This window comes from Andrographis paniculata, unplaced genomic scaffold (assembly GCF_009805555.1).
Source record: "Andrographis paniculata isolate CXL003 unplaced genomic scaffold, ASM980555v1 Contig36END, whole genome shotgun sequence".
Classification (NCBI taxonomy): domain Eukaryota; kingdom Viridiplantae; phylum Streptophyta; class Magnoliopsida; order Lamiales; family Acanthaceae; genus Andrographis; species Andrographis paniculata.
In genome coordinates, this window is record NW_026137569.1 from 1,024,518 (window position 1) to 1,037,089 (window position 12,572).

At 36.8% G+C, this 12,572-nt stretch overlaps 3 protein-coding genes across 3 annotated transcripts; 1 reads left to right on the forward strand and 2 right to left on the reverse strand.

Annotated features, from left to right (window-relative positions):
* The first annotated feature begins 1,752 nt into the window (after positions 1 to 1,752).
* LOC127249448 (ethylene-responsive transcription factor 9-like) lies at positions 1,753 to 2,871 on the forward strand. The gene has a single exon (XM_051272213.1). The coding sequence runs from the start codon at positions 1,867 to 1,869 to the stop codon at positions 2,518 to 2,520; it is 654 nt and encodes a 217-aa protein (XP_051128170.1). The 5' UTR covers positions 1,753 to 1,866; the 3' UTR covers positions 2,521 to 2,871.
* Positions 2,872 to 4,486: 1,615 nt separating this feature from the next.
* LOC127249815 (ethylene-responsive transcription factor 12-like) lies at positions 4,487 to 5,346 on the reverse strand. Its single transcript, XM_051272826.1, has one exon. The coding sequence runs from the start codon at positions 5,220 to 5,222 to the stop codon at positions 4,692 to 4,694; it is 531 nt and encodes a 176-aa protein (XP_051128783.1). The 5' UTR covers positions 5,223 to 5,346; the 3' UTR covers positions 4,487 to 4,691.
* Positions 5,347 to 7,322: 1,976 nt separating this feature from the next.
* Positions 7,323 to 11,844, reverse strand: LOC127249811 (receptor-like protein 4). The gene is made up of 9 exons (XM_051272817.1): positions 11,365 to 11,844; positions 9,460 to 10,518; positions 9,105 to 9,252; positions 8,765 to 8,836; positions 8,575 to 8,646; positions 8,364 to 8,435; positions 8,213 to 8,290; positions 7,903 to 8,084; positions 7,323 to 7,789 (listed from the first exon to the last, which is right to left on the reverse strand). The coding sequence occupies exons 1-9, from the start codon at positions 11,468 to 11,470 to the stop codon at positions 7,668 to 7,670; spliced, it is 1,911 nt and encodes a 636-aa protein (XP_051128774.1). The 5' UTR covers positions 11,471 to 11,844; the 3' UTR covers positions 7,323 to 7,667.
* Between the last annotated feature and the right edge of the window lie 728 nt (positions 11,845 to 12,572).

A 12,572-nucleotide genomic window follows, 5' to 3' on the forward strand; every position in this document is an offset into this window, starting at 1 on the left:
TTTATCTTATATTTTTGTGGTATACAATAACATATTTTTATGGTATTTATTCATTTACTTATTATTGTTATTATTATTTTTTTACAATAGACTTTGGTTGCACATGATGCCAATACAGCAAACATCAAGGTACGTTGGGTCGCAGGGTTGACTCAACTCATTATTCGTTTTTTAACAAATATAAACTATTTTTCAGATTTTATATTGCATAAAAAATTTCTTATATTTAAAATATTATATCAAATATTTTATTTACAATCTATCAAATAGCTAGTCAATTTAACTTTTAATTTTTTGCAAATCTAACTCAAAATACTAAGTATAAAATACATTCTCACCTTCTTTCTTACAAGTGAAACATTATTTGCATTTTTTTTAAAACTAATCCCATGAATTGCTCTAAGACTATGTAATATATACATATATAATCATGGGATACAATTTGATACAATTTCATAAAATTGATTGCAGAAATCTTCGATAAATAAGAATTGAAATCTAAAATCATAATTATTAAGACAACTTACCAATTGAAATTAAGCTATAAAAATTTGAAATCAAGATGGAACAAGGATTTAAAATGCATTGAAAACTAAAAATCATAATTAATCGAATAATTTACCTTAAAATCGAATTTATAACCAAGAATAATAATGCATTAACTCTTAAAATCACCCATATACGGCTGAAACTCGAATATTGAAGAAGATGAATAATTCAAGATGTTTTAGTTCATAAAAAAATGCAAAAAATAAGTTTATTACAAAATTCGATTATATGTTGACCGGTACCATCACTCATAACCTTGACAGAGAAAACCTTATTTAAATTTTATACAATATTTTTAAAATTACTATATAGATTTATAGGCAGTGGCGGACCTAGGATTATATTCGAATGTGGGCTATTTTTGAAATTTATAAGATAATATATTTTATTTGTAAATATTTATTTGTTATCCGAAAAAATTATCATTCTGATTATTATATTTTGAAAAAAATAAATACAAATAACAAATTACAGTAATAATAATAGTTATACACTGTATTATAAATATTTTTTTTATATTCCTTTTTATTCAGATAAAATATACAATTTTTTAGTATTTTTTTATTTATCTATTTTTTCTATATTATATATATTTATATAAAAAGTACATAAATTTTAATAAATAAATAAAATAAAATAAAAAAGGGTGGGGAGGAGGGCTGCAGCCCACCCTTGTCCGCACCTCCATCCGCCCCTGTTTATAGGAATTTTGTCTATAGATAGAAAGAATCATTGGGCCGAGCAAACAAATAGCAATAATAATATCCACAAACGGAAATAGTGTAGCACGTGAGCAATATAGAGGCGCGTGTGCATGAAAGTCGATCCAAAGCGCGTCGGCAGTGAAAAGTAAAATGATGGATTGGTGGCTTTAGGTTTTAGCAGCCGCAGCCGGGTGGGGTGGGGGCAATTTTCAGACCAACACGCTTCCGCTGAGGTCAATCCACGTGGCAGGCTGCTATTTGAGGTGTGCTTAGACCTACACACTACACGCTACACACAATAATAAATAGCCTTACCAATATGTATACGTACATGTGTGATTCCAAGCGTAATTTGAAAACTGTTTTCATAACAATCAAATAAATAAATAATAATTTAATAATTAAGAGAGAGTGCCGCCAAACAGGCCCACTCATGGACCCCACTCTACCGCCGTAGGGGCTAGGGCGGCTATTATATTTGCTTCTATTTAATCCCTTCTCTTCTATTCTCATTCACCCAATCCATCACCCTACCCTATTTTAATTTATCATTTATTTATTTATTTATTTCTCTCTACACCTGAATTATCCTGCCCGTACACGTGTCCTCGCGATGGCGCCGAAGGTATGGCCCTCGCCGTCGCCGGCGGCGGACGCTTACCGACACGAACTGCGTTTCCGGGGAGTGAGAAAGAGGCCGTGGGGGAGGTACGCCGCCGAGATCCGGGACCCCGGGAAGAAGACGCGGGTGTGGCTCGGCACCTTCGACACGGCGGAGGAGGCGGCGAGAGCGTACGACGCCGCCGCCCGGCGGTTCCGCGGCCACAAGGCTAAGACGAACTTTCCGCCGCTGGTTTTGATGAGTCGCGAGAATAGTAACGAATTGTTCGGCGAGAGCGCCGCCGTCAAGCCGTCGCGCCGCGCGGCGGCGGCGGCGCCACCTCCGCCGGCTGCAATAGTCGTGCAGGATCTCGCAAGTTTCGAGCTCGTTTTCGGCCGCCGACCGATGAGGTTCCCGTTCCAGAACAGTCTCCGCCGCCGCGTCGCTGCGACGGCGGCCGATTGCTCGGCGGAAGAAGCGGCGGTTATCGGCTTCCGGCCGGAGTCGCGGCAAAAAATCGCGGAGGTGATGAACAAAATGCGTCTCGTGCCTGTGGAATTTCGCGGCGGAGACCGGTGGGCGGACCATTTGTCGCCGGCGGCCGTCGATCCTCCCAAAGGCATAAATCTTGATCTCAACCTGCCTCCGCCGCCGGATTTTCTATGATCCGGCGGCGGAAACTGATATGATCTCCGTCTTGTTAAAATTTCCGGCGGCATTTACTGGTGTTATCGGAGCTACGATTTTCCGGCAATATTAACGGCGAAATTACGTCAATGTCTGTCGGCGTTGGAATCTCTGATATGATCTGACGTGTGGTTTTGTCTGTTTTCGGAAAAAAGTGGATTGGTCGGAAAAAATGGACCGGAAAATGTAGCAGTTATGGCCGTCGCACGTGGGACCCATGTCTGTACGGATGCCGCCGTGTCTGTATATGTAAATCTAATTAAATTTTCTTGTTTAGTACCAAATTTTTATTTTACTGATCATTGCAGGCAATAAAATCTAATTAGTTAATTAATGTATTTATCAGAGGGTTTTCAATAAATTCCCATTTCCACGGGTGAATTAATTGGTCAATAAATAAAGTTGATATAAATATAATATTCATTAAGAGTAAATTTACAGTCAAAAGTCAGTAAGGTTCGTACATTGTACAAAGCATACATACATAAATAACGCTCCAGTATTAGTTGGTTGTATTGTAATAAATTGTAGACTTTTAAAAGATTTGGTGTTGACTGGTCAATTGCATTTCACTGTGCTGCAAATAATTCAATTTTAAAAAATAAATTAATTAATTAATAATCTCACATATTTTAAAATGAATATATAATAAACATATATGTATATGTCTCTCTGAAATGAGTCACATTGCGAATCTTACAAAGAAGGACCATTTAGATTCGGTACAATCCACACCGCCGCGTGGCGCTAATTAAATGCTCATTCCGCTTACAATAAATATATTCATTTTCTTTTAAAAAAATAAAAATTAATCATTCCGAATTAGGACTAAAAGTACAAAGTTTGAGATGAATATTTAATATTATAAAAATATAATATTTTTTTATTTAAGATAAAATAAATAAATAATGTAAAGGAGTGTTGATGGTAACCGAGACAGCCAATTTAATTATGATGGCCGCCCAATTCCAAATGCCCTTTTATTACCGCTACTTGATCATCATTGTTGTCAACATTGTCGTGACTAAGACATTATCAAAATATTAATTAACAGTTTTTTTATTTTTAAATTGACTATTGGTCCTTGTCTTGCAAAAGTTATTTCAATCTCTGTTTAGAATTTACACTTAGTGTGTGTGTTTGAAGGATTTTGGTGGATTTCTACTGTTCATTCAATTTTTTCCCCCCAAAAATATCAAATCAAATACTTATTTTTTATATTATACTAAAAATTAATTTTACATTCAAAACATCACATCATACAACTATTCAAATTCAAAATTTTTACTGTTCAAATCCCAACTCAAAATCCAAACCCCCGAACAAACACACCCTTAATTCATTCTGCCTACACGTACGAATTCTTGAAATTACCGTCGTTATTATTATTATTATTTGTATAGTGCAAAAATACGATTAATTATTGTTAAAATATATATATATATATATAAATATTTAAAGCAGACACCATTAATTAATTAATTAATGGACCATTAAATTCTATCTGCAAGCAGACCCATTAGGTGTGACGTCTCAAAGTCTTCTCCGAACCTTATCCATCACAAAATTTTCAAATCAGGACACTCAATTGTTGCCATATATCAATTTGGTCCCCCGCGTTTACAAAACATCCACGAGGGTCAGACTTCATTATTGTTATTAAGTCCAAGTATTTTTTAGTATGATTTATAATTTTGTTTAGAATATTTTAAAATGATAATATTTATGAGATAAGATAATATATTTTCATTAAAGAAAATGTATAAAGTGATAATAGTTATACTATATTAATATATAATTGATATTGTAATTTGTATATTGTCAATTACTACCAATGCACATACACACAAGATTTTAAAAGTAGCAAAATAAACAAATAATATATATTAATAAAAGTAATTATATTAAATTTTAAATACAATCAAAATACACAATCACTTCCTACAAAAATTATATAAGTTGGACAATAAACAGATTAGTTTGAAATGCAAATGAAACAATCCCAATAGTTTTCCAAATTTGTATGAGAAACATCCAGAAAAAAGAAAAAGAAAAAGAAGCAATTATTCACAAATATTAAACTACTTAATTAAATTCCAACGTCATCATTAGAATATTTTAACAATCGGAAATTTAAAAGTGACGGCGGCCTACATAGATATCGGCGGCGGCGGTTCATTTAAGTCTATACCCAATCCTCGTCTTATAATTCCAAAATATTTCGGCGGCGCATCGCCGTCACTCGCCCCTCCACCGCCCGCCGGCGCCGGCGCAAGTCCTCGATTCCCACCGGAGTCAACACTCTCAAGCACCCCTGCGCGGAGGAACTCGCCGATCAGCCGCGACCCAGGAGCCGCCGCGGTCCACCGGCGGTCAGACGGCAGGTTGAGATCGAACGACGGCGGCGCCGCCGCCGGAAAATTAGTCTTAGCCTTAGCTCCACGAAGCGTCCTGGCGGCGCCGTCGTATGCCAGCGCGGCTTCCTCCGGCGTGTCGAACGTCCCCAACCAGACCCGCGTTTTCTTCCACGGGTCGCGTATCTCGGCGGCGTAGCGCCCCCACGGCCGCTTCCTGACGCCCCTGTAGTGACCCTCACGCGCCGACGCCATGGAAGTCCGTAGAGAGAGAAAAATAGCTGAATTTGTAGAGTGAGAAAATTCGCCGGCGGGCAGATCAGACATGGGAAATGGAATTCTGGCACAGCGCAGATTTTGTATAGAGCCTAGAAAGTTCGGTGGGGCCCAGCCAGGCTCCCGTAATCGTCGGCCGGACGGCTGCTTTTAAATTCAGGGGAATTATCTCCTGTGGCTGCGGCGCAGGGGGAGTTACCGTGTGGGCAATAAATTGTTTTGGGGAGCGCTTTCACGAGAAACTTGAGGGAACCGCAGGGAACAGAACAGTAGAGACAGGGACATGTCCGTGTGGGGTTGGAGGGGGCAAGCAGGCAGGAGCCGCCGCTTCGTTACACGTGTCGGGTGTCATTTTGTCACGTGACGGCTCTCCACTCCACTAAGGAAATTTTATTAATTAAATAAATGAAATAATAATAATAATTACTCTCTCCGTCCCATATAATATGGATGTATTACTGTTGATACAAGAATTTAGATAAAATATAATTAGTAAGTAATTAAGAAATATATTAGTAAAAATAATAATTATTTAGTAAAAATAATTATAAATTAAAATTAAGATAAGCAAATAGTTTAATTAAAATTAAAAAAGTTATAAAGTTCAAAATTTAAAATGTTTAATTATATTTTCAAAAATAGAAATGACAATTAACGAGGGACAGAATATGGGACTGACGAAAATAGAAAATATGGACAAATTACGTGGACGGAGGGAGTATTAATTAAATGAAAATAATAAAATGGTTCTTTATTAGAGCAGCGGTGGCTTCTCAACAAGTTTTCTCTACTAGTGCTTGATTATTTATTACTGCGGGGGGACAAACGTTAATTAATAGCCGTTGGTAAATGAGGAGCTGGTAATTAATAGCCGACGACTTTGATTCGATTTGGATTAGATTAAATGGATGGATGAGATGAGAATATAAATCGATTACGTGGTGTTGGAGACTAAGGGAACAGGGTGCAGTGCAGTGTACAGAGGTAACAATTGTAGTAACTATTATTTTATTATTATTATTATTATTATGATTATTAATTGTTGCATTGGGATTCAACCAGAGCCGTTGATGATGGGGCCAGGTCAAATCGACAGCCACTTTTTGACCGTGTCATGTCATTTCCTTTTCTCTCCTGTTACAGTGTTGGATTCATCTTCTACTCTTTTACCGGTGGTAAAAAATCTGGTATTGGTGACGTATGCTTGAGTGCGGTGTACCGTTTACTTGTACGTTATACGCATGGTCTGCATAATTGTGTTGGAGGTCCCGGGACCAGAGTGATTCCTCCAGTACGTAGCGTTGGTGATGGAATGGGAGCGGTGCTTTGGTGGACCTGAGGGCCTGTGTTCTGCCTCCCTTACGTCCTTTTCACTCTCTACTCTACTCTATTCACCATCACTTACACGCAATCCATGCGTCGTGTGTACTGTGTTAGATTTCGATATTTGGAGCGTCTTTGACTGTGATTTCGAATCAAAATAAATACTTACTCGGTCCGTTATTTAATAAGTTACCTATTTTTGTATTTTGATTTGTCCTATAATAAATATTTATTTATTGTATTATCTATTTAACTTTACAAATACCATTCAATTTACAATATATTACACAAATATAATTATTTTTATATCATAGTCTTTTTTTTAATTTTTATTTCTACTCCATTTCAATATAATATTAATATTTTTAAATATCCTTATAAATAACAAATTGATAGATAGATATGGATTAGAGAGTATTATTCTTCCATTCAAACTCAAAGTTGATTCTTTATATAATTTTCGTCCTTCCCAATTTAAACTATAGTCAAAGGGCAAAAATATCAAAATCAATAAAATATTATTATTTTTTTATTTATTATAAAATTTGAAATATTTCTTGATCTATTACAAAATTTTAAATAACCAGTTTGAAATATAATATCTTTTAATCTACTACAAAATTTCAAATTGCGAGAAGAAGGAAGAAGTATATAATATACAATATAAACCTACTAAAAAAATATATTCAAAATAAAATATTTTTATTTATGCTACTGAGAATGTTTTATATAAATATTTCAAATTCAAAACTCTAAAACAAGCACAACCTTGTATGTGGACACAAAGGTTAACTCTTGACAAACAAGTAAAGAAAAATGTTGAATCTGTTGACAAGAATACCCTTTTGGGGGATGATATTGACAAATATGTATCATAGTAAGTAGTAGTAATACATACGATTATAAAGTTATGAAGTGGAACTCATACAGAACCAATAACTTGTACATGTCTGATGTTTCAGAGCTGCCAAAACTACAGCAATATACAGTTCCTCCCTCCCTCCCTCTGCAACCAATCAACATACCTACCTGTTTCCAATCTCCAGATAGTATAGATCTTTTGAGGGAAGAGAGCGAAATGCCCTATCTCTCACTGTCTGTCTGTATAAATAATCGAACACAAAGACGACAAATGTGTGTGTATTGATCCTCCATTCCATTACTTTGAAGCAATTAGGCGAGCAGGCTAGGTCCGTTCTCAGCTGCAGTTCTGGAATGCTCGTGGGAATGATTTCTAGTCATCTGTACGTCGCGGTTGAAGTGTGTTCGGGCTTTTGCATATGGGGCATCTCGCGCTGAGTGGGGATCATCATAGAAATGAAGTATTAGTCGAGATATAGCTAAGATAACAGAGCGTCACCATTTATGTATGTTGTGTATTTTGGAAGAGAAATGATGCTAATATTACCAGAAATTCTCTGGGCTCGAAGAATATTCTGCCGCCTCTTCCACCAACACGTCAGGCACACGGCAAGGAGTAGAAATGCAATGCAGGCTCCAAATCCAATTCCAATTTTAGCACCAGCAGAAAGATGCGTGCCGCATGGAGGTAAACCAGGGATGCCGCAGAGACCAGAATTATCAGTAAAACTGAACCAGCAACAAAAGTTTTCAATTAAGTGATCAATAGAGACCATCCGGAAAAGATTGAAAAGCACATTATATATATATGTATGTATGTATGTATGTATTGTTGATGGGATTTGGTGAGAACATACTTGAAGCTAGCGCCGTGCAATAGCCTTCCTCCAAGTGCAGCCGGGACCCTTCCAGATAAAGAGTTGCCATTAAGGTCCCTGTGGGAGAGCAGCACATTAATCCAACATCATGTTGTGAGTTTTATAGCCAAGTTAAGTCGTCGATTCTTACAATATCCGTAAAGTGGTTAACTGTCCGAGGCTTTCAGGAATGGATCCGTTGAAAGAATTGAATGAGATATCCCTGACATTAAAATCGTGCTTCAGCATTTGTCGAATGGATCAGGCAATCATTTGATTATTAATAAAACAAAATGATCATTACAAAAACATTGCGACGTATATGTATACACCAGAGATTAAATGGTTTGAACTTCACTCACAGTATCTCCAGTCTAGTAACCGATCCAAGTGAAGATGGGATGACACCGGATAGGCTGTTTCCACTCAAATTTCTGTAAATAGACAATTGAAGTATTAATATTAAGCAATCCATATGAGATCAAACATTGATGACACTAGAAACAGCTCACAACAGCAAATGGAAATGCTTGTTCTAACTTATTGGCTTACATGCTCAGGAGATGACTCAGTTTCGATATATCATTTGGCAAGAAACCCTTCAAACCCTGGTTGTCTAGCCCTCTGACCTTGCAATCATAAATGAAAGAAAGAATAAGTAGTAATAAATAAATGAATAATCCATAACCATCTCTTGAAATATACAGTCAAGGGAGATCTATTCTTGAAATAAAATCGGAATATACACTAAAACTGAGAAAACTTCCATAAAAAATCTTTTCTTGAACACAGTTCCTTCTGTCTAGAAGATTCTGACAATAGTTATATGTATACATATATATATATTTGATTTCGAGCACAAAAAAGATCTTGCAAGAGATTCAGAACATACATTCCATCAATAACATATTTGCTGATATTTCTGTCATACTGACAGTCAACTCCACTCCATGGATGTTGTTTAGGAACACATGGATCACCATTCCATCCAACACGAAGGGGAAGACCAAGAGCAGTCTTCAGCTTTTGCAATGCTTTAACTATAACGGGAGAGTCAACCATTAAGATTCTAAAAGTGTTCTCAATATTAAGTAGATATAACATATAAGACAGTGAAAGAAACAAGAAATTCCAGGAACACTAAAAAAACGAAAAGACTTCCAAACATTTTCACCTGCTTAATATTGAAGGAAAAAGGCATACTTAAAAGTACAGAAAGCATTTCAGAAAAAAGAAAAAATGCTTACTTTCATCTGGTGATGTTTTGGATTCGGCCAACACAAGCTCTAAAAGTTCGATACCGCATATTATGGCATGATTCCCTTTTTTAGGATGCAAAGCAATTGTCAAGCTCCTGCCGCTAACAACAACAGTTGTATTTAATACAAGAGCACTGTTTACGCCGCCAGCCATACTGACAATGTCTACATCTTTGAACATAACATCACCATTAATTAGAATGTCAAACACCCTTTGTCCTGCACCAGTGACTGAAGGATCTATTTCTGCAAAATGTAACCACAGGGAGTAATTTCTAGTAGGTTCAACCTCCATGGTATACGCTAACTCCGGTTGAGCATCCGTACTAACAAGGGCATTTAAATAAAGTGCCTCCGGATAAAAATTGGGTGCTTGTGAGGTTTGTGTAATTTTCTTTTGGGTAGATATGATTCGATCAGAGCCCTGGCCAAACGTTGGAAGGGAATTCCAGAATCGATCCCCACCCCAACGGTCTGCGCTGTAATCAGCACCAAATTTTGGCCTTTGAGAGCCACAACTAAACCTTCTGTCCGTCCTGAGAATCGTGCCTTGACCATAGCCTTTACCAAAATAATATGCTCTGTTATCAATTTGAAGAATTTCGATTGCTAGTATCGCCGGATCTCCATGTCCAGTACTATGGAAGCAAAGAGAGGCAGTTCCATCCTTCAGAAATATAAGGGCTTCAACATATGCTTGCTCATCGTCATGGTTGCTCCAACCAGATGGCAAAGAATAAATTAAGGTTCCCTCGACAGACACATCAAACAAAGGTTCATTGTCGAAGCTAGGTTCCGCAAGCAAGCCAAAGTATATCCTCACAAGATAATGACCATGGGGCACCCTATTTATATTGTAACAATTTTCAGGACCTTCATTGAAAGGAAAGTACCGGAGTGTGCTAAGTTTAGGGCTGATGAAACTCGTAAAATTCGCATTAGCAGGAATTCCGCCTGTGTAAGCAAAGTCCTTGTGCCAGCGAGTATTTGAAGGAGCACTAGAAACATCCGTACGAGCTCCACAGCTTATTCGCATAGCATATGGTGCTGCAAGAAAAGCACCAACAATAGAAAAAGAAAATTACTTACTACATTGGAAAAATAATCTGCAGAATCGAATTACCCTGTACATCATTTGAAATAAAAGACAACTATCATTTAAGCCGGGAGCTTGTCTCACCAAAATCAACCCTCCCTCCCCCTGGCATATATACTTCCTTATAACGAACATTTATCAGCATATGGATTCCGAGTAAATTTTTAAATTTTAAACTGTTATCCAACCCCTAGCTTCTTCAGCTAATGTTAGCAAAAGAAATTAATCGTAGCATAAATGGGATCAAAACTTTTGTCGACTATGTTCCCAAATTAAAGAACTGTAAGATGGTGGTGATCCATAGATACAGGAATTAGTTTGAAGTGCAAATTACTCTTACAAGCTCACTATACCATTAAGAACCTTCCTGGTAAGAAGTTTAAGCAGATTCTCTCAGTATGACGATGTAACCCAATGGAGATTTGAGACTTTTTAAAGAAATTTTACCAAAATTGGTTTATTCTTCTCAGCAGAAACAAGAAAAAAACAGAAATCAGATCCATTCTTTCGCATCCTAATTCCTAGCCAAAAAAGCTATAAACTTTTCTAGCACCATCTACAATTCAAATCCAATGAACAAACCCTAATCAAATCTTGCATATGATCCAAAACAAAATTCCTTTCAGAAATCACCAATTTCACCGACACTGCCATGGCTTCCCCCTAAAAAACCCAAACATAAACTCATAATTCCCAATTAAACAGTTCGACACCATTTCACTCAACTAACCAGCTACATAGGCTCAAATAAACTAAAAGTACACTATCGCTTGGAATCCACGCAGCGAGAAGCTAACCTCGAGAAAACGACGGCCTTGCAGCAAAGCAGAGAGCAAGGAATAGTAAGAACAGTCGTGCTTCCAGCATCGTGGGTCCAAATCTAAGGTTGCTGCCACAGCACATTTTTCTTCCTACTTTATCCGATCTCGTCTCGAACCCTAACTACACCTGCTTCCCTGAAGTGAAAAGGCCGACCACCATTTCGGCTCCAGATCTTTCCTAACCCTTTCGCCTGGCTACCTTTAATTATGGGGAGAAAATGCAATTCCCGAAGGCAGTCCAGCACAATAACAACGCTCTTGGGTGAGGAAGTGTAGTGGACGTGCTGTGCAGGTAGAAAACGGTTGAATTTATTTATTCCGCGTCTTCATTAACAGCCTCAAGCTATGTCATCTTCTTCGTCTGCTCGATATTGACTTCATGGTAGCTAGTGCAGATGCTCCGGTGTGGATCTCCTGCGCCCGTGGTACCTACACCCGTCCGCTCTCAGCCAATCAAATTTTTTAGAGAAAAGAAAGACAATGTCCACTAATTTAAGCCGTGGAAGGCGCACTGTAGCAACTAGCGACTGCATCGCACTAGGGTGTGCAATTATCAGTTGAATGTCAGCCTATTTAGGTGACAGATGCTAATAATAATAATTTTTTTTTTTTATGACAATAAATTATTATTATAAATATGGGTAGGAAAGCAGAAAATTAATTTATGTGTATGGTCCAGTACTACTTCTCTCAATAAATTTGGGATTTATATAAATACTGACCCTTAAATTGCAATCAAGCCACATAAAATTAAGGGCTTTTACTTTTTAAAGCATTAGGTACTGCGTAATCGACGGGACCCGATTACCCGGATTCGAACCCGTGTCAGGCCTAGACAACTTCGGGTTTATCTATTGGATCCAAAACTGGTTTGATTTGAGTCTATTCCCGTTCTCTCTTTTTATATAGTCATCTCCTTCGTTCGATTTGAAAATGCTTTTTAGATTTTATAATATATTAAAAAATAATAATATTTTATTGAATCGTAAAAATATTTAATAATATATTTTTGATTAAATAAAAATTTAAAATAATCTAATATAAGTCTATGATTACTTTTAATAAAAAAATTCAATGAAAAGATAAAAAAGAAGTACAAGAAAATATATAAATCATTCTATAAAAATACAATATTTAAATTAAAAAATTAATAGGTAATTCAAATTCAACACAAATAAAATAAA

Bases quoted from the DNA above. Each gene is read 5' to 3' on its own strand.
- LOC127249448 (XM_051272213.1), top strand. From the start codon at position 1,867: ATGGCGCCGAAGGTATGGCCCTCGCCGTCGCCGGCGGCGGACGCTTAC.
- LOC127249815 (XM_051272826.1), bottom strand. From the start codon at position 5,222: ATGTCTGATCTGCCCGCCGGCGAATTTTCTCACTCTACAAATTCAGCT.
- LOC127249811 (XM_051272817.1), bottom strand. From the start codon at position 11,470: ATGTGCTGTGGCAGCAACCTTAGATTTGGACCCACGATGCTGGAAGCA. The intron at 8,647-8,764 runs GTAAGCCAATAA...GTCTATTTACAG, and splicing joins CTGAGTCATCTCCTGAGCAT to AAATTTGAGTGGAAACAGCC. The intron at 8,436-8,574 runs GTGAGTGAAGTT...TTTTAATGTCAG, and splicing joins GTTACTAGACTGGAGATACT to GGATATCTCATTCAATTCTT.